At 38.9% G+C, this 26,616-nt stretch overlaps 1 protein-coding gene across 5 annotated transcripts in view; it reads right to left on the bottom strand.

The window, feature by feature from the left end:
* Positions 1 to 26,616, bottom strand: part of LOC135163403 (potassium voltage-gated channel protein Shaker) — a 157,753-nt gene that overhangs the window by 95,174 nt on the left and 35,963 nt on the right. Inside the window, exons 2-4 of one of the 5 annotated variants that reach the window (XM_064122802.1) lie at positions 4,786 to 9,691; positions 4,591 to 4,694; positions 403 to 831 (exon numbers count right to left, since the gene is read on the bottom strand). The exons of 2 other annotated variants lie outside the window; for them this stretch is intronic. In XM_064122802.1, coding sequence (XP_063978872.1) covers positions 403 to 788 — 386 coding nt within the window. In that variant the 5' untranslated portion in view covers positions 789 to 831; positions 4,591 to 4,694; positions 4,786 to 9,691. Of the gene's footprint in view, positions 1 to 402; positions 832 to 4,590; positions 9,692 to 26,616 lie in introns of all 5 variants that reach the window. 2 more of the 5 variants (XM_064122803.1, XM_064122808.1) reach the window with 2 other exon arrangements.

The raw sequence follows: 26,616 nt of genomic DNA, 5'->3' as shown, positions 1-26,616 counted from the left end.
CATTTGCTGAATTGTTGTGGAGAGATCAGTGAAGCCCATTAACAAGTCCATCTTCCAACAGCACGGTGATTACATACAAAGCATCTGTGAACATGTTTTTTTTTATCTCATATAATTGTGCATTCCACGATAAGCGGGTGAACAAAATTGATGATTTGGAATAAGATCAAGCCATACATTATCACTTGTCGATCATCCCCATGATTGGTATCACAGGTTAAATCGAGAAGATTGATGAAATGTCAAGCTGGCCCAAATAACCAAGTCACTTGGCAATAAAGTCAGTGAGATAAATTCAATCAATTCATATTCTTCAGTTCATTAAATCGAGTCACGGATTGATTGAGTTAACATGTGCCTCGAACGAACAAAATCAACTTATTGTTGGACTTAATGACTTACTTCCGCGTTTTGACGCGACGATAACGCCGATAATCACCGCCTCCGGTTGTATCACTTGGATCAAAGCCACGTCTGTGCTTTGGTGGTGATGACATTGTTGTCTTAGCACTGTCGTTAGTATCAACTTTCGATGTCTTGTACTCCTGATGATTATTGTTAATTGTATCGAGTGTCAAACTGCTGATACTTCCGGTTACGCTGTGCGGTATATTGAGGTATATATTTGGTAGATTAACGATGTCGTTTGGTTGATTATTTGATTGATAACAACGACAGGCACCAGCGGGTTGTTCGCCGATAACGAGGAGATGATCCCCGTGACCGACGTTGTGTTGAACCCCGTTCAGCTTGTGCCTCGTTGCCCGCTCGGTGCCCGGCCCACCCATTCAACTCGATGATTGCAAAACACTTTCGCCGTCTCTTCAATAACTGAAGGTGACAATTTATTAATTCCCGTTATCACAAAACATATGCAGCCCACTCTCCACCCTTCCATCATACGAATGGATTAAACAGGAGTGACACTGACACCGGCTTATCAGAGATTGTCAAGTGAAAAATGCAGATGGCTCTGGGTATTCACTATTCCCTAACCTAAATCTCGATTTTCTTCACTCAACAATCATAACAACCCTAGCTCTCCATCCCTTTCACGACGGATATCGTTGTCGATATATCGGGCGATTGAACTGACTCGATTGCAACTTGAAATTAATTTAGTGGACGGCCTCGATTGCACTTGTCAAGATCCTGATTTTTAATCGGTTTTTACGATTATCTCGGCTGATGAATTCAGGAGAATTCCCGAGATGATCGACAACGTGGCGATCGAGCCGCCCATGCTGGCCACCAACAACGCCATTCAATCCCCTTTCCGGTATGCAACCTGACCGCGCATTTCTCCGAAGTCGATTTCCACCCCCTCGAGTGGCGCGAAACAGGATATCGCGACTTGACGGTGCAGTTGTCAGGGGGCGACACCTACTTCATCGCAGTTTGTGGATTTTTCACAGTGCAATGTGCTAGCGTATGGGTTCGTTGGTGAGGGGCGAGAGGGTGAGGGGGGGAAACTAAAAACATCTCTGATGAAACGAGTCTGCTTGGCGGCACGCTAACCCCGATGAGATTTCCATCGCTGATTATAGCAGGAGCTTTTAATTTTCGATGTGCTGACCGACTGGTGATATCGGAGCTCTAGATCGAGGGGGTGGAAGGGTGGGGGGTGGGCGAGGAACTAGTGCAAATGTATGTTTGGCTTCGATCTGCATATCTGTGCTTATATTTGCATAAAAATAATTTGTGATAACAGTGTAATTAGTTTGGGAATATTGGTTTGTAAATATGACGGAAAGTTGGAGAGTGATTTTTTTTGAGAATTAGTGAAAGCTTGAAATTGATTGTTACTGTTAATCAGTAATTGTTGTGTATCGTTTCTCGGTATATGCAGTTCTCTGCAAAGTTTCGGATCTCCAGCGCTCGAGATAACAAGTAGCCTTATCACTGCAAAAACACCGACTGTGATTTTCTACCTCGCAGGCTCCCTGCAGCGATGATATTCCGTGTTTTCCTGGTGAATCCCACAGATGTCGTTTCACACTGAATACAGACTCACCCCACGTTAGGTTGGCTCAATATTCGATCTCAGTGGCTCCTCACAGATTCACCAATTCTCGTTGTATCGATGGTCATCGGGGAAGGGTGAAATTGTGGGCGAATGATATTTTCGTCTGACGTTAGTGGTAACACGGCGTCGGAATGACTGACTGCAGCACAAACTGCATCAGTCGAGTTATGGGGTGAAAAGAAGTGAGGGCTCAGGGTGGGTCGGCTCTCTCCTTTCCCTCTCTCTATCGGTCACTGGGTTTCGCCATGTTTAAATCCCCCTCGTTTCCCTCTAACCCAACAATTCCCCCCCCCCCGACCCCCGTCACCCCTTCAGACCCACCTCCTCCTGCTTCTTTTCTCCTTCTCTCACTTCTCCCACCACGTCGTGTTCACCATGTGAGACTCTCTTTTCGCGTGCAATCGAGTCGTGAATGCAACCGGCTTTTTCTCTTCCGTGTGCTGACAATATTTTTACTACAGTCACGCCAACACTGGGGCATAACCACTTGGTGGGTTCTTGCACCGCAGCTCTGGGGGGCTTGTAATGCTGAAGTGGTTAGGGTATGCCACTGGGCGGACCAACTGAGGGAGGATTGGGAACAAACAGCCGATGGGTGGATGTCAGTGACCTGACCCCTGGGCATCCGTGCTCTACTGTGTCTGTCTAGTTCTCTCGTGTCGGGGCATCAGGTATTGATGGATTTAGAGGGAGGAGGAGGGGAGGGGGGGTTTGACAGAAGGGTGTGCTTGGAAGAGACGAGAGATTTTAGGAAATATGTCTTATCCTAGCACGGGGAGAACCTGGTGGACAGAGTTGAATTTTTATTTTTTTAATTGAGTTTTTTTTTTGTTTAAGGGAGTGGAATACAGGAGTTGGGTTGATGACACTATCGTTGTTTTATATTTTATGTACATTATTTTAGTTGGAATTATTAAGTATTGTGAATTTTTTAATTATAAGGTTTTAGAGATTTATAGCTCTTCGATGTACCTGTGGTTTGTGAATTTAATTATTGGACATTTTTGATGAGTTATAATTTTAATGAAAGTTTAACAATTTTGTGTTGGGAAATTTGAACAAATAGAATTCATTGGGATCGTGAATTTTGAACGTAAATGTGATATAAAATCTCAACAGGAAAAAACCTCTCAAAGTACTTTGATATCGTCAACTTCCACCCGTCACAGGTGAAATCGATTTTCCGATTTACTCCGTCAACTGCACTGTATTCATAATATCTCATCGTGATATTCATGACGAGAATGCTTTTTATAAATATGTACATTGTTAACTCATTGTTATGGAGCATATGGGGGTTCTGTTATACACACGCATGCTCCTGGGAAGGATAATGTAGAAGGGTGCAAGTTGGGAACCAGGAGGCGTGCGTCACGAATCACCTGCAGGCAACGTTTGAACTCGTGACCCAGGTCAGCAAGTCAACGATGGCTGCCCTGGTTTCGAACGACTGTACGTCAATTGCTAATAAGTCGAAGAGTTGAGTCAATATTTTTCGTCGCCCTCATTTGCACCCCGAGAAGGGGTTATAGACAGGCTGCATGTGCCCATCAATCATTGGATGAAATTACTCCGAGGATTGGTATGGTGGGTGAGATGAAAACACGAGCAGATGTAGGAGAAAGGTTTTTTTCAAAATTAGAGGAAATGAAAAAAAATTTCAGTTTGAGGCACATACAGGATAGCTTTGTCAGTTATGGTAGATTTCTAGATCGAAGGATTTATCCGCAAATCGAAAAAATAATTTCAATTAGTTTAATTAATTGTAATGATTAAATTGAAAGGGAAGAATATAATCACGTGACGGACAATAGTATCTTGAAGATGAAATATAACTATAAAAATAAATACTGCAAAAATATTGCGTAAAAATGACTAAATGGAGGATCGATCATCGATCATTTTTATGAGAATGAAAGAAGAACTCAGGATCACCACAGAATTAAATTAGAAAATTGTACGTAATTTTGTTCAAAAATATATATAAGAAATCCAAACTTTCAATTTTGTCCTGCATTCGTTATAATCTCCAAAAAAAAGATCAAAATCCTTAATTCCATCTTCTCTTTTCCTCAAAAAAAAATTAGAAACAAATACTAGAGAAATATATTCGATATTCTGTTCGTCTAATGAAAAAACTTCTCTTTATCACTCGTTGGTAATTCCGGCCAGCGAGTCGATACAATATTCAGCCAAACCAGAAGGTACCCCAGATGCTCCCGAGACTCCGTTAGATACACCCCCGACTGTTCGCAAGCCCCGACGTTCCCCCATAACCCACCAGATGGCGAGCGCCGCAATCCCACCCCCGACGAGGCGTCCCAAGATCTTTATTAAAACCCCGACGACACAGTCCGCCACTCTGACGAGCCAACGCATCTCAATCCCAACCCGTCCGTCAGCACCTGGCAAATTTGACCAGCCAAATAATCAATTCTCACCTGACAAACACAACCGACGAAGAGTCTATTTCCGTGTTCCCAGACCAGCCGCGAGTTCTCAAAATTCGAAAAAACACCTCATAACATCGACAGAACAGTATTTGATACAGAATGTCACATTACCTGTTTCATACCTTCGGGTGTTAATCGCTGTACTCCTACTGGCACCAACAAACGCACTTCTCATACCAGCATGCATCGTCGATTTGCGACCAATCAATCAGAATCTGTCAATGACACCACAACCCAATCAACCCTCTGGTTAACCACAAAAGTGTTAATTGACACAACTGAATTATCACTATCACACCATCGTACCATCACCAAAATCACCACAACGTGTGATAAACTGTCCTGATTGACAATGACACCACAACCCGAGGCATGTCCTCTAACTTGTCACCAACATCGTCATCCACCTGGTGACCAATCATCATTTTTCTCCAGCACAATTGTCCGAAAATTCCGGATCCATCAAAACTGTCTCCCCACAAGGAAAAATCAAATGAGTCAACCTCCCTCCGAAACACTGTCGCCTCGCTGTTGTCAACTGACAGCCCAATCAACCCACCTGAATATCCGTATACCTCACCTCAATCAGACCCACCGTGAGGCACCTGAAGGAAGACAGTTGGTCTATTGATTTTCAAGATAATCCATCGACATCGCAACCAACGATAAACTCGATAATAACCCAGGTTTCTTTTTATTCAGAGAAACAAAATTAAACTGGGACCAACGAAATGTACCATCGTCAAAGTAGAAGTTGGCGCTTGACGCTCATTTGAGACTCAGAAATGTATCTATTAAAATAAACTCCCGACGTCAACGTGAATTATTAAAAATAACATGGTCATAAACCATTTTCAATGTCCATTGAACATCAAATTATGGTGCGATCGAGGTGATTTGATGCTGCTCTTGTCTATGAATTATTGATGATCATTTGGTTGATGTTATTCGACCAAAAATACACAATTGCATTGATCAGCACTGAGAGGGATTCACTCTGGTAACCACACGCTCCTGAATTATTTAAGTTCCAAGTGGGCGGTTAGTGTTGGTGTATATTTTCGAAACAGAGGTAATAGCTGACCTGGGAATAGTTCGAGACTGACACTCAGACAGAGGACACCACAAAATACATCACTGGTGATTCTTTAACATTTTATATTTTGGATGGGTTGATGTATTGCGGGAGGAAATACACTATCACAGACTCCTGTGGATAGCACTCGGGTGCCAATGAAAACATGTGGAGTAAAGAGACAATCTATTGGTACGGTCAAAGCGCATAAAACGGGGCAGTGAGGTATATTTCACGTGGCATTTAAAAGGTTTCGATGTAAATGAAGAGAGAAGGCTTTTTTCAGGAATGCAGTGGGGTTTTGCATTCAGAGAAAAATCACTTTTGGTGGGAATCAGGGAGGGGGTATGGGAGAGCTTGCGATGGGAGTGTTATTCATGGGGAGATCGATTTTATAGAAGACATTTACGGGGTTCGGGGGAATTAGGGAGTTTGCTGGAATGTGGGGGAGGGGGTTGTTTTGAGTGGTGAATATTTTTTGCGACCGGTGGGTGGGTTGGGGGAATGGTATAGGTGGAGTTTTTCTGTGATCATTCGGAATTTTGGGGAGACGACCGCTGGGAATTAGTTTGATTGAACGGGTGGGGGGGAGGGGGATGAGGTTGGACAAAATTACTGAGAAAGTTTGGTAATTCTGTAGTGGTGTGCCATTTAGAGAAGAATTACCATATGGAGGGGAATTGTTAGTTAATGGTAGAGTTGAGTTATGTGAAACTCACGGAATTTTGATAAAATAGAACGTTCAAGTTCATTTTGTAGGTTTTTTTGGGAACGAATCTTTGGTTTTGAAGTATTATATTTTTGGGGAATTTTTAGGGCAGTTCTATTATTGATTTTCCGGAAAATTCTGCGAAGTTTCATACGAAATGTGTGAGCTTCGATAGGGAATTCTTAAAGCAGCTTAAAAAAAACTGCCAGATATCCCAAGACAACGTGTACTATTGGAATGCATCGAAAGAATGAGCAATAAAGAGTTTTCTTCCATTGAAATACGATTTTCTGTTTCAGTCTACTATAGGTCGATCAGCATCCGACACTCACTCCAAGAATGGAGAAAACTTTTGCTCGTCTTCGAGCTTTTAGTCTTGTTCCGAAACTCCCATTGTAATCACCCAAATTACTTTTGTTGTTTAATACAAAATGATCCACCAATAGAAGAAATAGAGCACTTGAGAATGAGAAAAGGAATAATAAGATCACGCTCATTGCTGCATCCAATCACCGATGATTGGTACCAAGATTAATTTTTTAAATAATTGTATTTATATTTTACAATTATTTAATCATCTGAATGGTGCGTAATTGCACTCTGACAATTTAAATGACTTCAGTAATGGGAATTTCACTTCTAAGTTTTTTATTATTATTATATTTTCTGATAAATTTGTTTTCTGTGAATTAATTTGTATTTTTGGATAAAATATTGTTAACGTTAAAATATTGATTCAAATGTTAATATAAATTATCGATTTTCTAAACTCTGCTATGCAAAAGAAAATTTTCAATCTACATGATAAAATCAGTTTGGGTGACTAAAATAACTTCTTCAGAAATGATAACAAAAACGTCTGCATCAATATATTTTCCACGTGCAATAAATAATTCTCTTCTAGAACTAATTTTTCCCTCTGCTGTATGGGATATTTTTGCAGACAACCGGCAACTGTTGTTGACCCAGAAATTCTGGCGACCGAAGCTGCTTCAATTCGTCCAAATTTCACTGTCTCAAGGTAATCCAAGCAAACAAGACGACGAAGGGCATCTCCCCAATCCCTGTTATTTCAATGTATTTCTTGCTGCCATTGTAAACTACTAGAGACGTTTCCACTTACATATAGGACAGTCTGTTTTCATTATTACCAGAGGAGGACACGACGCGGGTGATTTAAAGTTTCGTGAAACGATGCGGAAACCTCACGTCGAGGGGTAAAAATCATTTCCAGAGGGTATGCTGAGATCTCCAGCAAACTGGCAGCAGTTGTTGCACGAAAAGGAAATTACGCTTGAAATTTCAAAGCTAATGTTCTTGAAGACATTTTGAAGTAGAAACGGATAGGTATGCGGGGACAATAATGTCCGTGATTTGCATAAATCTGTCAGTACTTATGGGAGATACTGGAAAATAATGGGATGGATGGAGATATCTAATCGGAGTTTTACACTGACGAGAAAATATGCGACAAAAATCAATTCTTTTTCGACAAATTCTCTTTTATGATAAGATAATTATTCTCAGGCTTTGAAATGTCGGAGTTATTGGATTCAAATGAGACGTGAGTAGTTCCAAATTAGAAATTACAGTTGGATGTGACAGTTAGACGTTGAACCTAGCAGTTGAAGTTAGAGTTAAGGGGAAGTTGTATTTAGAAGTTAGAGTTAGTGCTAGAAATTTCAAGTTAGATCATGTCCCACACCTCGATAATGACCATCGCACATGTCACCTCATGCGAGGTGCAATGTAATATCAGTCATTTTTACGATCGTCCAAAAAAATGGAATTAGGCTTTAAACATTTCGAGAAATCATTCCGGAAAAATACGAAATTAATGGAAATGCTTTCACTGAAGCCCAAAATTACAAATCTCTCACGGAAAAAATCTCATTTCGAGTCTTTATAATTCCGGAATCAGAAATATGTGTATTCCGCGATCCGGAAATTGCATTCCGTAATCCGGAAATTATATTCAGAAATGAGAAATATTTTTTTGAGAAGGTCCTTTTTTCCCTCTGAAAATACGAAAATTGAACCTTCCACTCTCTCAATATCCCTTTGTACTATTTCCCTGGGGTTATCGATTTACCCGGGGCTGAGGAAAGTGCAACGAGACATTCATTCTTAGTTGGATGATAAAAACTTACGAATTTAATGACCATTAAATGGAAATTAGGAATATTTTCTTGAGGAAAAGAACTTAATTTCCCCAGCTCAGGAGGTGAACAATTTTCCGAACTCTTTTCCGCACGCTCTATTTCAATAATTGCCCAAGAATGTGGAACTTTCAATGAAGAAGATGATTATTCAGAATTCTTCCCATTCCACAACGAGACCAATCACCGTTTAATATTCCCTGGCACATTTCCAACTCTCGTTCTCCCCCACTGCAATTACTCAGATTAAAACTTGAATAAATTCACTTCCCCTTCCCTCACCCAAGTTCAAGTGCAGGTACTCCATCGGTGTTTACCTTCACTCTCTTAATGATGAACTCAAACAATCAAATAAAACGAAAATATTGAAATAATCTTCCAATGGTGGGTCCAAACGATTAAACTCCTGTTATGAGAGTAAAGCTAAAAGCCGAAAGCTCTCAATTTGCGGGAGGAAAGTTAGGAATTTCCTTTGGAAAGTGCATGAACTTCATCTCCCTAAATACCCCAACAACTTTCGGGAGATTAAAGTCTCCAGGAGAACAGAATTGAGTTCAATTTTATGTCTCACAGAAGGTGGAAGGGAAATGGCTTCAGTTGTCCTTGGGACGGGCCTAAAGTCGTAGAAATGAAAGAGGGTGTAATGACTCGGCTAATTTATGCCGTCACGAGCTTCCAGTAAGCTCAGGCTTCCACTATTCACACACATTTACACCTCCCATTAAGTTTTATTAATGGTGATGAAATAAAAATTTTTAACGTTGGGAAAAACCTTCGGAAAGCTGGAAAATAGTTAAGATTTTGAAAAGCGATTGTTCGAATTCAGATGTTGCCGTAAGAAATTTTTTCTTCGTGAAAATAATTACGTAAAAGAGGAGTATAAATGGAAAATATAAGAAATTCAATAACCAGTTCAGAAGAACATTATAACAAAATACAGAAATAATACTGGTGATGAAATATTTGTTTTTATTGGGTGAACGTGTGCATTAGGGTGAGTTTATCAGCATAAATAATCCCATTAGAAGATGAAAATTTGTTTAAATTGTCAGAGGCACCTGAAGACATTCATTCCATAGCACTTGCCTCGTACAATGAATTACCACTCTCTTTCCAGCAACTTGAGTCAATTTTTTTAACAATGCTGGCAAAATTATTCTACTTGACATAATGCCGGAGTGACGCTGTTTTTTCATCCCCTAGGCATGCTTGAGACTCACCACAATTTCTGTTAACTCGAGCGTAATATGCACCGCATGGGAAACTTACCTGTAACAAACAGAGAAAATTATTAACCAAACATCAAAGTACGCGAATGCCGGGAGGGTAACTCATGTTGAAATTTACACAAACAGTGGTAGTTGATGAATTTCTTGGGCAGGACACGGAGTTCCACAATTTTACTCGGTCCAGGTTAGCCAGAAGTTTTATAAATTCAATATTAACTAGTCGGTAACAACATTCTTAAGTGGTGGAGCTACTTCAAAAGCCGGGAGACATTTAAAGCCGGAAGAGTTGAGGGGTTTTGGAGGGGAAATTTTGAAACTTCGTGACGGGTTTAGAAACTTCAAAGACATCGGAGCGCTGCTGTTAAGGTTTTTTAGGTGGTGAGTAACTGTGATGTAAGTCGGTTCGACTTTCTAAGACATCGGAGACTACAATGGAAAGTTGACGCAGGTCAGGAAATTCAGAACCCGGAATTTCGGGAATAGCTTTCGCGTCTGAATTTTTCCGGAAAATTCCCTAATTTCTATGTGAATCGTCTGTGGAAAATGACGGTACTGGTCAGAGAGAAGAAGCTGAGAATTTCCATAATGCGATTAGAAAAATTTATTTATCAGCTTAGGACAACTTCTATATCGCCTCGTGAAAATTCGAAGTTTGCGTAACTGTTCCGTAATTTTTACCGAATATTGCTGTGACTGGCAGATTACGGTGCACAGTAATTGTTACATACTTCTATCCCCATCTCACATAAACTCCCCGGAACTATTCCTGAATATTTCTGTCCGTTCACGTATGCGAATAATGATTCTAAATTCCCAGAAAATTTCTCCAACTGTTCCAAGCGTTGTCAATGCAATTATCCGTTTGGTTAGACCTCATTACCCCCAAATGACAATTAATGTTAATTCAATCCCCTCAAGTGACCCAACGCCATCCCAGAGAAGTGCCGAAGTTAAATAGCTGCAATTTTATTACCGCTGGCCAATTACTTAAAATTCCAGTAGAACAATTCACCCCAAGTTCACACAAGAATTCGCCACTCGACAATGAAACGTAAAATTGGCCCCGAGTCAGTGTAATTCCCCATCCAGTATAATTCTCCTTTGTCGAGGTAGAGAAATATCTGACATACAGTTTCCACTGGTGGAGTATAAGCGGCCAATAAGTTGCGATTGTTTCACGAGTAGGGGACAATCGATACCTTGTGAATGCGGATAGTCACCAGAGAGGATGTAATAGATGGTAGAAGCTATAATAGTGTTGAAACGATGCGTGATTGCGGTTATTCTATGCGGTGAAATGTAACGATTGATTTCCGATTAAATCAACACTATACGCGAAGAGAATTTAATCGATATCCAAGAATGGATAACATCCAAGTGGATGTGACAACGTAACTGCGCTATTAAATTATTCAATTATTATTCATCATATTTGGAATTTATGAGATTTTGTTTTCAAATAAACCATTGACTATGGAATTTGCGTAAATCAGTGGTGATAGATATCCAGACATCAGTTAAATACACGCGGTAATTACTGAGAGGGGCTAATAAATATTGATCGTTGATAAAAATATTTTACCGGGTCAAGATTCATCTTGAGAAAATTCCTTTTTTATTCAACTTTAATATTGTTTAATGTTAAGTGTTGAAAATAGCGACAGCCGAGAAACTAACACTTCAATATCCACTAAACCCCTTAAATCCTCTTATTCAAAGTACATTTTAATAAATTCACCCCCGAGTACTGCCACATCTAAATTATTCTAACCGCGCTAACCTCGTTCTCATCCTCTACCCACAATACTATTCAAACATCCCCACTCATGTCTCTAATCCACCGACTATGACATTTGACAATTTGTCATTGCAAAGTGTTAAGTGTTAAAGTGTTGTATCATCACTTTAAAATTCAAGCAAAAAAGAAAATCGTCGACGTCACTACCTTTTCCATAAAAAAATTCAATATCTGAGAATAATTAACTGATGAAAATGGCTGCTCCAATGATAGCCAAACCCCTAACTACTGTTATTAAAAATCCACCAGAATATATTAAACCTCGTATTCTCCCATCAACACATTCATAACTTCGCTAATCTCCATCTCACAACCCAATTAAAACATTTGCACGCATCCCACCAAACCTCGTCACACGACAATTTAATATTTTTTCTGCAAAATGTAAAAAATTAGTTTCACCCTAATTACACTTCATTATCAATTAAGATTGACCTTCCATAATTATTTCTCTCTAAACCAAAATAACGTTCAAGAAATAATTATAATTAATGAAATCAATCTCCAATAAAGTGAGCGAAATTCCGAAAGTTCTCTCCCATTGTCTAAAGATATTTCGCAGTTCCCGATGATCGTTGAATTTACTGCGAGCCCAGAGGTACCCTAAGACATCCTCACTCATTCCCGCAGGCCTTTGCCGCCGGCGATTGCCGTCGGCCCGACAGTCTAAATTTTCAAATGCCAAATCCATCGCTCACGGCGCCCCACCGCTGTCATTGGCGGAAGCCGCGCAGGCCTATCCGCAAAACCGTCAGCCCCCTTCCACCCCCGGGAGTAGGGATGTTCAATGAAAGCAGATATATTAAGCCGACGAGGTGGCGAAGTTCGCATGTCGAAACGATGCACCGAACGGAGAAAGACGGAGAGAGCTGGTATGTCGCAATGCGTCTTGACGTCACAAAAGCGCGATGGGACGTGGTGCAAGTGCATGTGCACTGCCGCCGATGCGCGAGAGGTGACGGAGTCAGTGCGAGAGGCCACCGATGCGCGAGAGGTGACGGAGTTAGTGCGAGAGGCCACCGTTGGGCGACTCCACCTGTCGGTGCAAGTAGATTTTCCCTCTTCCGTGCGGCCACGTGCTGCCGCCGAGTATTCAAACATCGGCGGCGCTCGGCTGCCCTCGGAAAGCTCGCTCACCCACGCCACCATCAGCTCAACCCCATCCCCTCCCCCACTCCAGTGCTGTTGCGGCTCTGTCTCACTTCGCTCCTCTCGCTCACTCCACTGACGCGCGTTCGTCATCGCTATTCAATTTCACGTGTCATACCAGCGGAATTCTGCTGCATGGAATCTTTTTATGATTCCACATCACGTACTTATTGCAACATACGGACCTTCACGCTTTCGTGGCACTGACAATCACGGGATTTTACCGAGCTGCAATAACGGGAGGGGAATATTTTTTAAATGGAGTCGTATTTGGACTGTAAAAACATGTTTTAAGGCCGTCGCAATTGGATATTTTCTCCGGTGGGAAATGGTCGTTGGTGGACGGTATATTTTTTATAATAAAAATGTCAATAAATAATTTTGAATAAAAACATAAGAACACAGAGAAAAGTGGGTGGGAATAACGAGCAATAATTCACAAACCATAATATCTATTCTATGAATTATCTCGATGTTAGTTATTGGGTTTTTTTTTCTATAAAAAGCGTAACGAGTGAGGAAATTTCATGCGAATTATTCGCATAAAATTAGTTATTCATAAATAAACGGTTAAAAATGTTTCCTCACCTTTGTCTCAAAGTGAAAGTTCCAATTAAAAAATAATCAATTAAGGATTCTTAATGGTGAATTGTCAATATAGAAATTCAAACTCAGAACTATGAAATGAAAATACTAAAAATATGTTGAAAGGCCCGGAACTTTTCAGACCTTTTTCTAAGGAAAATTCTTTTTTATCGATATTTCTGATCACAAAAATTCCTTTACTCTCATTTTCTTAACTTCCATCAAAGTATACTTTACAACCTCTATTTTCGAAGGAATCAAAATTATCAGTAAAAAAATGATTGGTTCTTTTCATGCAACATCGTGAACAATTGAAGGAAAATCAATGAAGTATTGTACAAAATAAATAAGAGATCAGAAATTCAAAAGAAAATTTCACCCCCAAACCCTTAGAATGCATGTCATAAGACCTTAATTACGTCTCTATCAATGACTCAAATTTGGCCATACAAACGACTAAAAAACACCGAAATTGTCCCCCCTATTCTTTTCTAATGCAGTTCTCGCGCGTTTTACCCTGCGCGCCCCACTGCGCACTCGTTTTATACCCGTTTCTGAAGTGGATGGGGGCAGCACCACCAGATGGCGGAAGTCGCGAACATTGGTGAAGGAGTTTTAGGGGGAATTATAAGTACGAAAGCTCCGAGAAGGTAATGCCTGCCAGCATTAATTGTTTTTCAGGTTTCTTTAGTTACGGTTTCACTTTAAATGCCTTTGTTTTATGGTTCGTATGTCGTGACGACTGTGAGGCTTAAATTTAGTGCTTTGACGGCAGTTGGATGGTGGGTACGATATATATTTTGCTGCAAGGAGAAAGTTATTCAATAAAAAATACGTATTTTTTCTGTAATTCGGGACTTAGAAGTGGTTACAGATAATTTTACGGAACGCTCAGGTCATTTTTCAAAATTATTTCGACAACAATTAATATTCTGGACAGAAGAACATTTTTTTGGAAGACTTTTGTCGCCATTTCGAGAGGCACTTTGCGCATTTTTCTTAAATAAAATAATTAGGGATGATTCTAAATGTCAATAATCATTACTGAATATTTATCCAAAATCATTTGTTGAATAACAATCCTTTGCTTCAATATAATTCTCATTCCTAGATTTGGATTTTGTGCAGGTGAACATATAAAAATATTAATATTTCGAGTCGATACCAATTTGGTCTTTTCCGTAATCGGAAAACAAACGGAGAATTCCATAATTTTTCCTGAATATTTCTCCCCATATGTAGAACAAATGTCTTTATTGCAATTTCGATGAACTTTGTTTCGAGATTGTTCCCTGATTTTAATTAATTGAAACGATTATGATACTTCTGTACGTCCTTCCATTATTTCCTGTATCCGAATAGAGCTAGAGGATAAATGGTGTTGTAGAAAGTGGCGTTTTATCCGCGAACGGTTTGGTACAATGGGCGAGTTAACTCTGCACCGATGCAGGGCAATTTCTTTTTTTTTATAACACCATTACCGTGAATTCAATGGCACAACGGAAAGGGAGGGGGGGGGGAGGAATTCACGAGTCGATGAGCTCGTCAATTTGCTAGCGTCACAGTAAACAAGAAATAAAAATATATCCGTTAAAGAGAGGTGACTAAATACCGGTGTGTCATAACATTCGTAGGGATTTTTGGAGCCCTGTGAAATGCTCCAGAGGTCGAGGACCAGTCAGGTGGTGCGATCATGATTTGAACGGTTATGGAAATTCACAGAGAAAAAAAAATGGAACAGATCATGTAACGAATCAAGTTATCAATTAAATAAATAAGTCAATTATTTATATGCGGGAGGAAATCAATAGAATGCAGAGGAGTGCAGGGGGAAGAACTTCATTAATTCCCACCCAAATAAGTAAAACTACCATCAAATTGGTCTCATTCACACCCCTCAAGCTGCGGTAGCTTGCGACAAGCATATTTGTCATCGCATGTTGTCGCCCTATTAAATTATCACGTATGAAAGCACCATGAGCGATAACTTCGCTTGTTATTTCAAAAAGAAAATTAACCGTTACTCTAATACCCTCGGGTATGGCTTGACTTGTTGACGAATGCTAGGGAATTTCGAGGTGAAAAAACAGTCATTTTTTCCTCATTTAGAATTTTCTCGTGGACATCAAAGTGCCGCTGGAAGGCTGTTCACCGCGTCCACCGTTACTAACGCAAACTCTTTCCTTTTTTACACCCGCAGGGTACGTTGTAATTGCGAAAAAGGGATTCGATGGGGTGAACTTTCGGAGGGAGAGTTGCGGAAAAAAATCTGGTTAAAGCAGTGGAAATAGTGAAGTGAGTTCTCTGCATGGAGAGGAATTTTTGATATAGAAAATTAGTCTACCGGTCTGTAAAATTATATGATGAGTTATCGCTACTAGTCGATTTTTCTTCGAAGTTAGCGACATTTTAGGTTGATACTTTATTGCCCGGAGATAATGTATTCATCGTTCGAGAATTTTTACAGTAGTCGGATTATTTTTCCCGTAAATTTTCCGAACGAAATGTCCCAGGGAAAAATTTTCCTCAGACGCAATCTCCTTTGAAAAATATGTCTCCAGACGTGTCTCTCTCTTTTCTCCCGGATTTTTCTGGATTCGTTTTCCTTAGGGTAAAAGGGTAAAATTTCTCTAAACTAGAATAAAAGTTAATTATTATACAGTATTAAAAATTTTAGTCTGAATTTTTATTCTCAAATATGAAATGCCATAATTTCGTTCCCTAAAATCGCATTTAGTGCAACGGTCCATTTTTCCCTAACAGTGTATACGAATGTTCACTATGTTTCGGGATAAAAATGGGCACGGTAATTACCATACGGTAATTTTTATCGAATATTTTCCTCCGTAAAATGTGTTTCCGATTTTATTTCGATTACTCATCCTCAAAATTTGATTGAAATATTCCACCTGTCGGGCTGAATAAATTTTCTCCTCATTAAACATGCGTCCGGTATAAAAATTTCAGTCATTTCATTTTCATGGAAATTATCGCATTATAGGATGTTGCATTTGTATAGGGGATGTTCATGCCTGAAGCATGGGAATCGGATTATGATATCATCGGGTGGGGAATTTAATGCTCGTCGTCGAGTGTCATAATTTCACGGGTGCGAGATGGCCAATGATATTTATTATGAGTCCTTCCGCATAAATAAAAGTGTTGAGGTGAAAATATACGATATACGAGGTGGTAATAAATCAGGGGAGATTATGCTGGTGATAAGAATAGGGGGATCCAATCAAGTACTTCCATATACATTGAACATTGATCCTCGCATCCTCAACCGAGAACACGAGTGCATATATAATATAATATAGTTTTTTAGAAATTTTAAAAATCAAAATGAAATGAATCTGGTGCTCTTTTGTATTTCTATTTATTTACCCAAAAATTTCAGGGCACTGCAACACAAATCTGTTTCTTGATGCATTTTTTGCAAAAATTCATTTTTCCCTTTTGTCAGACGTTTCATAAATTTTTTCAAAATAAAAAAAAACCTATTTAAACAATAGAAACCCCTTATTGTTTACCCCATCTCGTCCTTCGGCTGTCTCTCGAGAAATACCATAATCATGAAGTTGTTCAATTTTAACTCGCCAAGACAGTTAATTGGCTATGGTCAAACCGGATTATTCGATTAACCCACTCAGCTCTTGGATATGAATGCGACTACCAACGTCCGGAATGTTGAAGTGACCTCACTCACGATCAAATGAATCTGCACTCAGCAAGCTCTGTTTATGCTGCTTGAATTTCGCAAATTGGTATTCTAGGGGTTATTGTTGCTCGTCCCAGTATATATTCACATGGTATTTCCAGTAAACCCAATCCCCACTACTTGTTAACTAAATCCTCCACAGGTGTTGGTCAATTCGATAATGCAAATTTCTATGAAAATGGAGATTGCGCAATTATTGTGACCGTGTAGTTATAGAAATTCGTAATTTTGGAGAGTCTCCGATAAATTGGTGGATGTCGCTAGTCCGCTTCGTATTAATAATTAATTCAAATTAATGATTCATCAGAGAATTCATAAATTATCGGAGTATCGATGATTGTACTGTCCATATCGATAGGGGGAAAATATTTCAATTGGACATATTTTAATTTAATTGAATTCAGGAGCCGCTTAACTTGAAATAATTTATAAAATTTTACATTACCCACAGTCTATATTTGCAGAAACAAACGACAATGTCACTCATTTTTAAATAATCTTTAAAATTATATTTAATATTTTTAGTATTCGCTAATTTAACTATGAAATCAAGTTTTGAAGTATTTTCAACTTTCGAATTCCTGAGGGAACGATTTTAACAAGAAATGACTTTTCAGAAATATTGAAAAGACATATTGTTTTCCAATCTATGTCAATATCATTACAAAATTAATTTTCCAAACCTGATGTAATAAATGAAGAATAAAAACCGTAATTGATGAATTTTGTAAACACCAGGATTTACAGATCGAACGTGAATATAGATTCGATCGCACTCGGATTACAATTCAACGATGTGTGTACACTCTTGGGTACAGTATCCGGATTACAGGCAGATCAAATCCATCCAAGTATTGTATATCTGTCAACTTGAACGCCCACACATCCAAACTATGTAGAATTTATCCCACAGAGGGATGTTCCAGCGACGAGATTATTCGATAATGCTGTTGAGGTCGTATTAGATACAGAAATTCGTGGGGGGGGGGGAGAGGAATGTTTGGTTATTCTGAGGATGTCTGTCACGATGGGGAGATGCTCCACTGAAGTGGTCAACGGAGAAAATAAATCGATGGAATGGATTTGATGATCGAATAAATTATTTGGATATTTTTGAAAACGAGAATATTTCCCTTTAAAATAGAATATTTCAGTAATTATATTGGAGGGGTTGAACATGTTGTTTAAAAGTTTAAAATATTTAAATTGCGTGAGTGCACTGATAACCGATGTATCATACCGAAATAATTTAATCTTCGACGGGTTCGTTGCGAAATAATTATTTTAGTTCTTCGATGGAATAGGCGCGGCATGCAGATGATAAGAAAACTTCTCTTGAGATGTTAAAATTGAATCGACTGATTAAATTCAAATGCAAATGACGGGGTAAAAGATAAAAAGAAAGAACAGCTGAAGTATTTTCGCGAATCGCCAGAGTGAATAACGTGAGGGAATAATATTCTCGATTGGCACTTGAAATACTTCAATTATTCCACTGTTCAACCTGTCAAATTGCAGGAATTGTGGGAAATCCCATTAATCTCAAAGGCAAATTTCCCCGAAAGTCCTCCTCACGGAGTATTTAATGGAATTTCTGTCAAATTCTAAAAGCACTTGGGCCATCAGTCATTTTCTTTTTATTTCCTCAAAGTGCAGAGCAATTACGGTGGGTAATTCTCATTACATTCAATTGCATATTCATTAGTGTAGTTTGTGAAACTGTGGAGATGGACACATTTGAAAAATTGCGTTCAACGTGTTCTGTAAAATTATCAACGATAAAATCGTGACATCTCCTATTTTCTATTAAAAATACTGTACGCGGAGGAAACCTTGAATTCCACTCAAATCCACTAGAAGATAATTAGAATTTTTCTCTAATTGTTTCCTAACAACGTCCCCAACACACTTGAATGATCACTCAAGTCCATCAGTTATTAAAAATATCAATATTTCAGGAGCAATTGTTACAACAATGTAAATGTAAATTTCCCTGAATTTTCTTCGCTCGTCGGACGACAATGTACTATTCGTCTCGGAAATTAAATTACGGGAAATGATAACAATAAAAGCTGAAGAAGTTTCAAATTCTTTTAACTTTCGCGAAAGCTCTAATGAACGTAATTTAACCCCTCCCCCTATTACTGCACTTACAGTTCTTTACAAAGTACGGAAGAAATTCCAAGGAGAATGTCTAAATGAAGAAAATAGAAAGCACTCTCGTGGAAAAATGGCACCGAGATGCCGATAATTGAGTGAATTCTTTTATGTTGAAGGCGACAGTGTTGGAGATATGGAAAAATTGATGATGGACTGGTATGATCTGGTAGAATCATCATATTCTCTCGTTCTGCCTCGAGAAATTCGTGTTGACCCATTCGAGACTCGACTGGCTCCCGCTTTTACGACTTATCTCCAGAATTTTGGCGGAGCTCCAGGTTAATTCATAATTGGACTTTTGGTACATTGTGCGGTGCTCTACCGACTTTATTCAGAAATAATGGCGATTGTGAATGAATGCGGCCAGTGGAACAAAGGAACCGAAGGGGGAATATTAGTGGGTTGACACCCAGGGGTCAGTTCTAGTCTCGAGAGCAGGGAATTACGTATTTTTTACTGATTTTTCGAGGGATTCGGGGAGCTGATTAATCACGGGGGACGTGGACTGGAAGTAATGAGTATTATCTTCAATTTTTCAGGATAAAAATACTCCAGGGGATCGATATTTTCATAATGAAAAATCGTATCGTGTAGTCAGCGCGATACTCTAAGCTAGGGATTGAGTCAAACGGGTCATTTAGGATTTTTAATTGATTTTGCATCGTTCTGATTCTGAATGGAAGGATTGCAATCGTCCAGTCGCGATCCTATGGAAAAATTACTCAGGCGGTGGAATAATTTCCTGTTTTATGGAAGACTTCATTTAAAACAGGTCGGTGTGTTTACAATCAAGATATAAATCAGCAGAACAACGAAAACGAGGAGCTAGACTTTTCCAAGATTTACGTCGACATTGACCAGAATTTGCGAGTAGTTGCGGGAGAATTGATGGTGAACTTAAAAAAAGGTCAAGGGTCATCCAGCAATCGATAGAGGGCATTTGCAGTTGTGCAAAACGATATACGCAGTAACCTCATTGTCCGTTGGTGTATCAGAGGTTTGCAAAATACCTCAAACAAAAGACAAAATTTTTTTTGAGTTATACTTATGCGCATTTGCGATTCCTTTGACGCCACAATTGGGTCTGATGATTTTATCTCGGGAATCGGAAGAAATGGGCTCATCGTAATCACAATTTATTTTTTCCTGCGATTCAACAATCGCGGTTTTTTTCAATGTTGGAAATTTACCAGAGATGCTCACTAAAGGTGAAATGTCAGAGAACTTTATGGGACACTAATAGTTTGAACATATCTTTCATGCTCGTCAAAGTGTAACGATTTGGTTTAGAGTTTCCTGAAATATACGCCCGGGGCTAGGGTTATGATCTCGTATATGAACACAAATCGTAAATATTTACGAGTCATGTTTGTATATAGTTGTGAGAATAATATCGGATGTACTTGGGCGATTCTGAAATTCACGAGGAGAACTAGCCCCGAAGGATAATTCTCCCGAATTTCATAATTAAAATTCTCTATTAATTAATTAATTGATTAATTACCTAATCTACGTATAACATATCCGGGAATGTTCTCACATGTAACAACAAAAAAAATTTTAATCATATTTTAATGGCGGATTGCAATGGAAATGATGGTTATGGTATCAAATACTGTATTAAAATCTGATTTGAAAAATAAACTGATTTTTACAATTTCTTTTCATTATAATTATAATTCTTATAATATTTTTAATTATTGGAGTAACTCATAGTCTCATTAAGAAGCCGCAACATTTACACGCCCTGTTATTAGGGAGTGTCGATATGATCCCATAATATTAGCGATATTTCATGTTGTCTATTTACCTGCCATCAATTTTAGTGATCGCATGGACTATTTTCCGTGGAGAACATGTTGATACCATTCATAACCATCCGAGTACATAATCTTCCTTGTCAGAAGATGAATAAAACACTCGTGGGGAGGCGAACCATCGAATTTTCACGTTCCCATAATTTTCTGTCAATTTCTTTGGTGAGACAAGCTGATAAAGTCGAATGATCGATGAATACTGAAAAATCCATTCACGTCAATAGAGTCTCATTCTTTAACAATATCTCAGGGTGCTATTTTCCAGTTGAGTATTGAAATTTTATCTCTAGTTCTCTATTTTTCGTTTTACCTGAAATTTTAGTTTTGAAATATTTCAAATATTTTAAAATTTCCTCTTTACAATCGCGCAGACACGAATGAAATATTTTTGGGGTGGTATCGGAAGGTCAAAGGGATGATTGACAAGTAGGGGTTGTATCAAAGTGCCCATCCCCTCAAACGTGACACTAATGGAATTGAATTTTTCAAAGATATTGAATATTCGTGCAGATTTGTTGTTCTGACGAACGGGGTCTTCCGGAAAAAAATGGCCCCTTTGCCCCCCAATGTTTAAAATATTGCATCGAGTTTCGATGTTCACACTGATGGAACGATTCATTTATTCAGAATGTAATTGATTACTTATTGATAAATGGCAGAGTTGGGGGGTGGAAATGAGCTAGCAAATGAGGAAATCATGATTCATGATGCACTTTTATGGAACGGTAGAGTGATTTTTAGCGAAAATTGCTCTCCGTTCAGTTAATAAATTCTGCATTCAATCTGCAAAAGTCCTCCAATACATTCGTGGACTATTAATGAACGTTTGGGGGAACCTAATAGGGCCTAACCTACGACTAGCATCGATTCGTTAACAGTGACAAATCCCTTTTATTAGTGTGCACTCCGGGGAACGAGAATATTGACTTTTGTGATCATTTTGCTGGATTTGCTGGATCATATGGATTATGTTGGGTTTGTAATGGGCCCGAGTTGAAACGACCAAAGGGGTAGTAGGGAAATCGTAGCGAGTAACAGTAATTTATTCCCCTATAAATTCGCCAAACCCCCTCAAAAAGGGGTTGCGTTCAATTATTTTAATGTCTCCGTATGAATGACATATTAACAACAAAAAATCTGGATCAAAGAGAAATTTTTCACTCCATCGTATTATTTCCAATTTGGTGAATTTTCTTCGTTCCAAGCATCTTGAATTCTTCAAAAGGAAAGCACCCGTAGGAGCATTATTATTGAATCATTCCACCCCCAGTGCAGCTCGTACGTCCACTATCGAAAGAAAAAGACAAAGTATCGATCGATACCGTCTATTCTCGCCACCTTTGTCGAGGTTTGAAGCACGAATGAATTCACCATATGTTTTTTTATGTCTTTTGAAAATAGAATTATTCAACAACAATACCCACCTTGTTATACCAGGAATAAGAGGATTGGCAGGAGTGGGGAATCCAAAAAAAATCTCGTGGAATTGAAACGCCCGAGGTACGTGGGGCGGAATGTCTTTGTAGGGCTGAATAACTTTTGCCCTTTTTGGCGTAACTTTCACTCGTATATTCAACGACCTGAATCTCGACTCAACGACACACTGACGAAGCCATTCTGGAGGTCTAGAAATGTAGGGAGAAATAAATAAACACCTCAAGTGGCCATTCTCCCTGGTTACGAATTATTGGAGAGTTGAGAATGTTGAAATGCGAAAGAACATTAGTTTGTTACGAAAGTTGTCGCATGTCAAGGACGTGAGACGGTGAATCAATAGCTTTGTCGTCACTCGTGTGTGAGAGAGGGAATTGGAAAATTGGGATTGGAATTGGTGAGATGATGGGGAGGAGATTGAGGCGCTGGGTAATGGAGTAAAATTAACGATATTTTTCGGGTGATTGGTATTCGTTAATTTGGTAGAGGGGGATTTGGCTGAAAAAATGTCAATTTGGGGGGTGAAATTAAAAGTACCGGGGAGCTAGGGTAGTTATGGAAGGGATTGGAGAGATCAATGTATTTTTCACCATATAAATTGAAGCAAAAACTGTCAAGTAAATATTTTACACGACCACCACCGTAAAGTAATTATTTTACACGGTTCAGTTACCCAAAATTGAGGAAATAAACTTGCGAAATAACACTGATTAAATTAATAAAAAGTGGGTATCGGATTTAATTGACAGGAGAGAGGAAATTGCCAATATCACATGAACGCAGAAACCCATAGTGGGATCTCATGCAATATACCATAGAAACTCGTGGAAATATAATACTCTCTCTCACGCGACCATGTACCGCATTTCGTCTAACAGTGGGGTACGAAACAGCGCGTTGCATATATATCATATGTATACATATCAATATCCATAAGCACCTAGTGATGGAGAGGGTGGAAACTGAGTCGATACGAGCATCGCCTCTGCACAGCTAGGTTATCTCCACTGCATTAATTTTTTTTTATCACGTGCGTTTAAAATATATCAGAACTTCTCGTTTTCCGCTGTTATTTCAGAAAATTAACTCAACTACCTAGTTACTTGAATTATCCTGATTTTATTCTTTTCGCAGGAGTATCCTAAAACAATAAATCACACAATTTCCAATGTTGTGCGATTTGAATCAACCACACCAGAATAATCTATGGGATTATGTCGTCCTAGGAAACAGTGTGTATTGATTAATCCACCTGTCCTGCTGGTACCCAAGAAGACTCATGGGATTTGCACGAGTTGCAGGGAGTGTACATGTCGCACTGTAACCCCACCAAAAACATTTCTAATTCACAGAGTTAAGGGAGTCCTCCTCCCTTTGAGTTCAAAGGCAATTTGCCTGAGTGACGCTCGTTGTCAGTGAATTCGAGCTCAACTGTGGGGTATGTTACTCCCTTCATGGAGACAAATATCCAGCAAAAATTGCGAAACTATTCATCTAATGCACAAACAAGAATTATTTTTCGAGAAAAGTGGAAGTTCGCAAGACATAGCTGGAGTAAATACAGATTTCTCAAATATATGTTTATGAATATTTTTTCTTAAGGCACCAGAATTTTTAAAGATACGTGTCCGCTCAATTTCGACGCCAACAATCGTGGAAGACAACGAATGCACTGACTCTCGGGAATTTCTTGAATAACATACTGTCGTGATAGTGAGTAAGAGTGCAGTGGAAAATCCAGCGGAAAATTAATCGTACAAGTCCACAGTGAATTGTCACTGCACACAAAGACCTATATAACACACACCAATGGCTCTCATGAGACATCTATCACATTAAACTCGATTTTGTATTTGTAAATAACTTGTTTCAGTTGTTTACAAGTGAACAACACGACTGATAGCAGGGACTCCACCACTAGGAGAGTAGTGTTCAGTGAATTGCGCCAGGAGAGTGGGGGAAATGAATTTTTATATTTGGAATCAGTATAACTCTGGAACTCTTACACGCAGAGAACATTTTAAATGATAATCGGCGAAAATTACGGAACAATTCCGCACTTTTTTAGTGAACGTTCCAGAAAAAATACACAGAATGAAATTTTGGATAAAAATTAAACGTTTAGAGAGGGAAACGTGGGATGTAATGGCAATCAATCAGTTTTTAGGTCAAGTTTTGTTGGACAAATTAGACATAGGAGGCTCATTTTTGTGATAAAACTACCCTTCGACCCTGATTGCGCCCCTGGAGGTCTAATTTTCACCTAAAATTTCATTCCGTGTGTAGAAAATTCAGTGAAAAAATGGGTAACTTTCCGTAATTTTTACTGAATATTATTTTGACGGGCAAATTACGGAAAAGGCACTTGATTTTCAAAGAATTTCTCTCTCTGTGCAGATAAATTCTGCTATTTCCATAGAAATTATGTATTTTTTCCTAATTTTTCCGCGACAAACCGGAGAATTTACTCACAGTTCCGAAATTATTACTAGAAATTACACTAGAAAAGCCCCTTCTCCTCGGATTAGGTAATTTTACGGCCATTTCACCGAATATTCTCAACACCGCTGCATCTGTTTATCCCCTGTTGAAAGACCATTTTCCATTTCTCGTTTTTCTAGCCCCGGCTGTTGATCCTCCCTCATTTGGGAAAATGAAATCGTCCCTGGATTAACATGAATCTTCAATGAGCATCTGAAGTGCAGTTTACGTTTACCGGGTTTAACATTCTACGGTAGCTCTGGCCGCATTGACTAACCGCCCCCGGGGGATCTCATATGCAGCAACTCCACAGCCTCAGATATCGAACGATGCTCATTCAAGAAGGGATGATTCTCCCTCTCTCCGCTATTTCGATGCCCCAGGTGTTGAGGTGTATTGATACCGGGAGAGGCTCATGCCTTCCTTCAACGATTCGGAGATGAATTTCCAAAGATTTCTAGGGGCTTTCAACGAGCCCTGGCTTTTGAAATTTTCCGAGCCGAAAGGGGTGAATGGATGAGAAAAAATATTCGTTCATTTTTTTTAAAATTATTTTCATGTGCTTTCGAGTACTGAATTTCGTACCGGGGAAAATTGCATGACTCCATGACTGTGTTAATTCAAGTTGTCAATAATATCGGAGGCTTTCAATTCCAACATTCCATTTATTCGGAGTTGAAACGTTTGATAGACAAAATATTTGCGACTTTCCTCGGGACGTTTTTCCAAAATTTATAGATTTTCACTGTAAAAATATTGAACAGTGGTAAAATAGAATTGATTAATTACAAATAATTCTCCAATCAGAATGAAATGTACTTTCTATTTTATGTGAATGGTACTACGAATAAAAGTCAATTTCAGGTTTCTATAGAAATTCTGTTACCGGCTATTTCAATGAACCCATTTATTTGATTCGAATAAACCATTTCTCTGGAAGTACCTCCACAGAAAATACCATTCACCCTAATTCCCCCAGCTCCCCCTAAATTCTACTTTATGACTGTTATTTTCAGCGTTTCACCGCAACAAAAACGATCGCCTGTCAAGCAAAATAGCGGACAATTGGAAAATCAATTTATTACTTGGAAAAATAATCCGAAGTAATGGATTTCCAACGAAGACACCTACAATACCATCAAGATGCACACAGCACATTCAAGATGATTCCGATGACGAGAACTTGATCATCCTCTCTAGGATAACTGACCAACATAACATAAATAAATAACCGCGATAGAGAGACAGAAAAAATTCAGCTACGATGCGTCAGAAATGGAGAATAAATAAATATTCACTCGGGTGGGTTTTTATTCTTTTGATGGTGGCAACCCAAAACCATCGAGGAATAGGTGAAACAATCGCATGTGAAGCACTCAACGAAATGTATGACAACTGTTGGTGAGGCTTTCCGCATCGCGGCTTTGTTTGTCGTCGCAAACATTGCTACTGCGCTTCCAACCCCTCTCCCTCCGACCTTGTCCAACTATCCTCACTATTGTTAACTGACCAAGTATTCGGTCCTGAGAATAACACGGGGTAGTTTTGTGAGTCACTCTGTTGTGAATTTTTTCGAAACATTTGTGGGTAAAAACAATTTTTTTTAGATTTCGCGTAGAAAAATATCTGCACGAGTTCATGAGAAAAAATATTCAGTAAAATTAGAGAGCTCATTAATTTGTTTATTTACTGTTCTTTAATTTGTTTAAAGTTGAAATTGGTTGGAAAATTTATCTCAAGTACATAAAAAACGATTTGAATGGCACAAGCTTCTGGAACAAGTGATCAAAGCGTTTTTATGTCAGCCATTAATTTTTTTT

The sequence above is a fragment of the Diachasmimorpha longicaudata genome, chromosome 6 (assembly GCF_034640455.1).
Source record: "Diachasmimorpha longicaudata isolate KC_UGA_2023 chromosome 6, iyDiaLong2, whole genome shotgun sequence".
In the NCBI taxonomy this organism is placed as follows: domain Eukaryota; kingdom Metazoa; phylum Arthropoda; class Insecta; order Hymenoptera; family Braconidae; genus Diachasmimorpha; species Diachasmimorpha longicaudata.
This window is presented reverse-complemented; position numbering and strand designations above follow the sequence as displayed.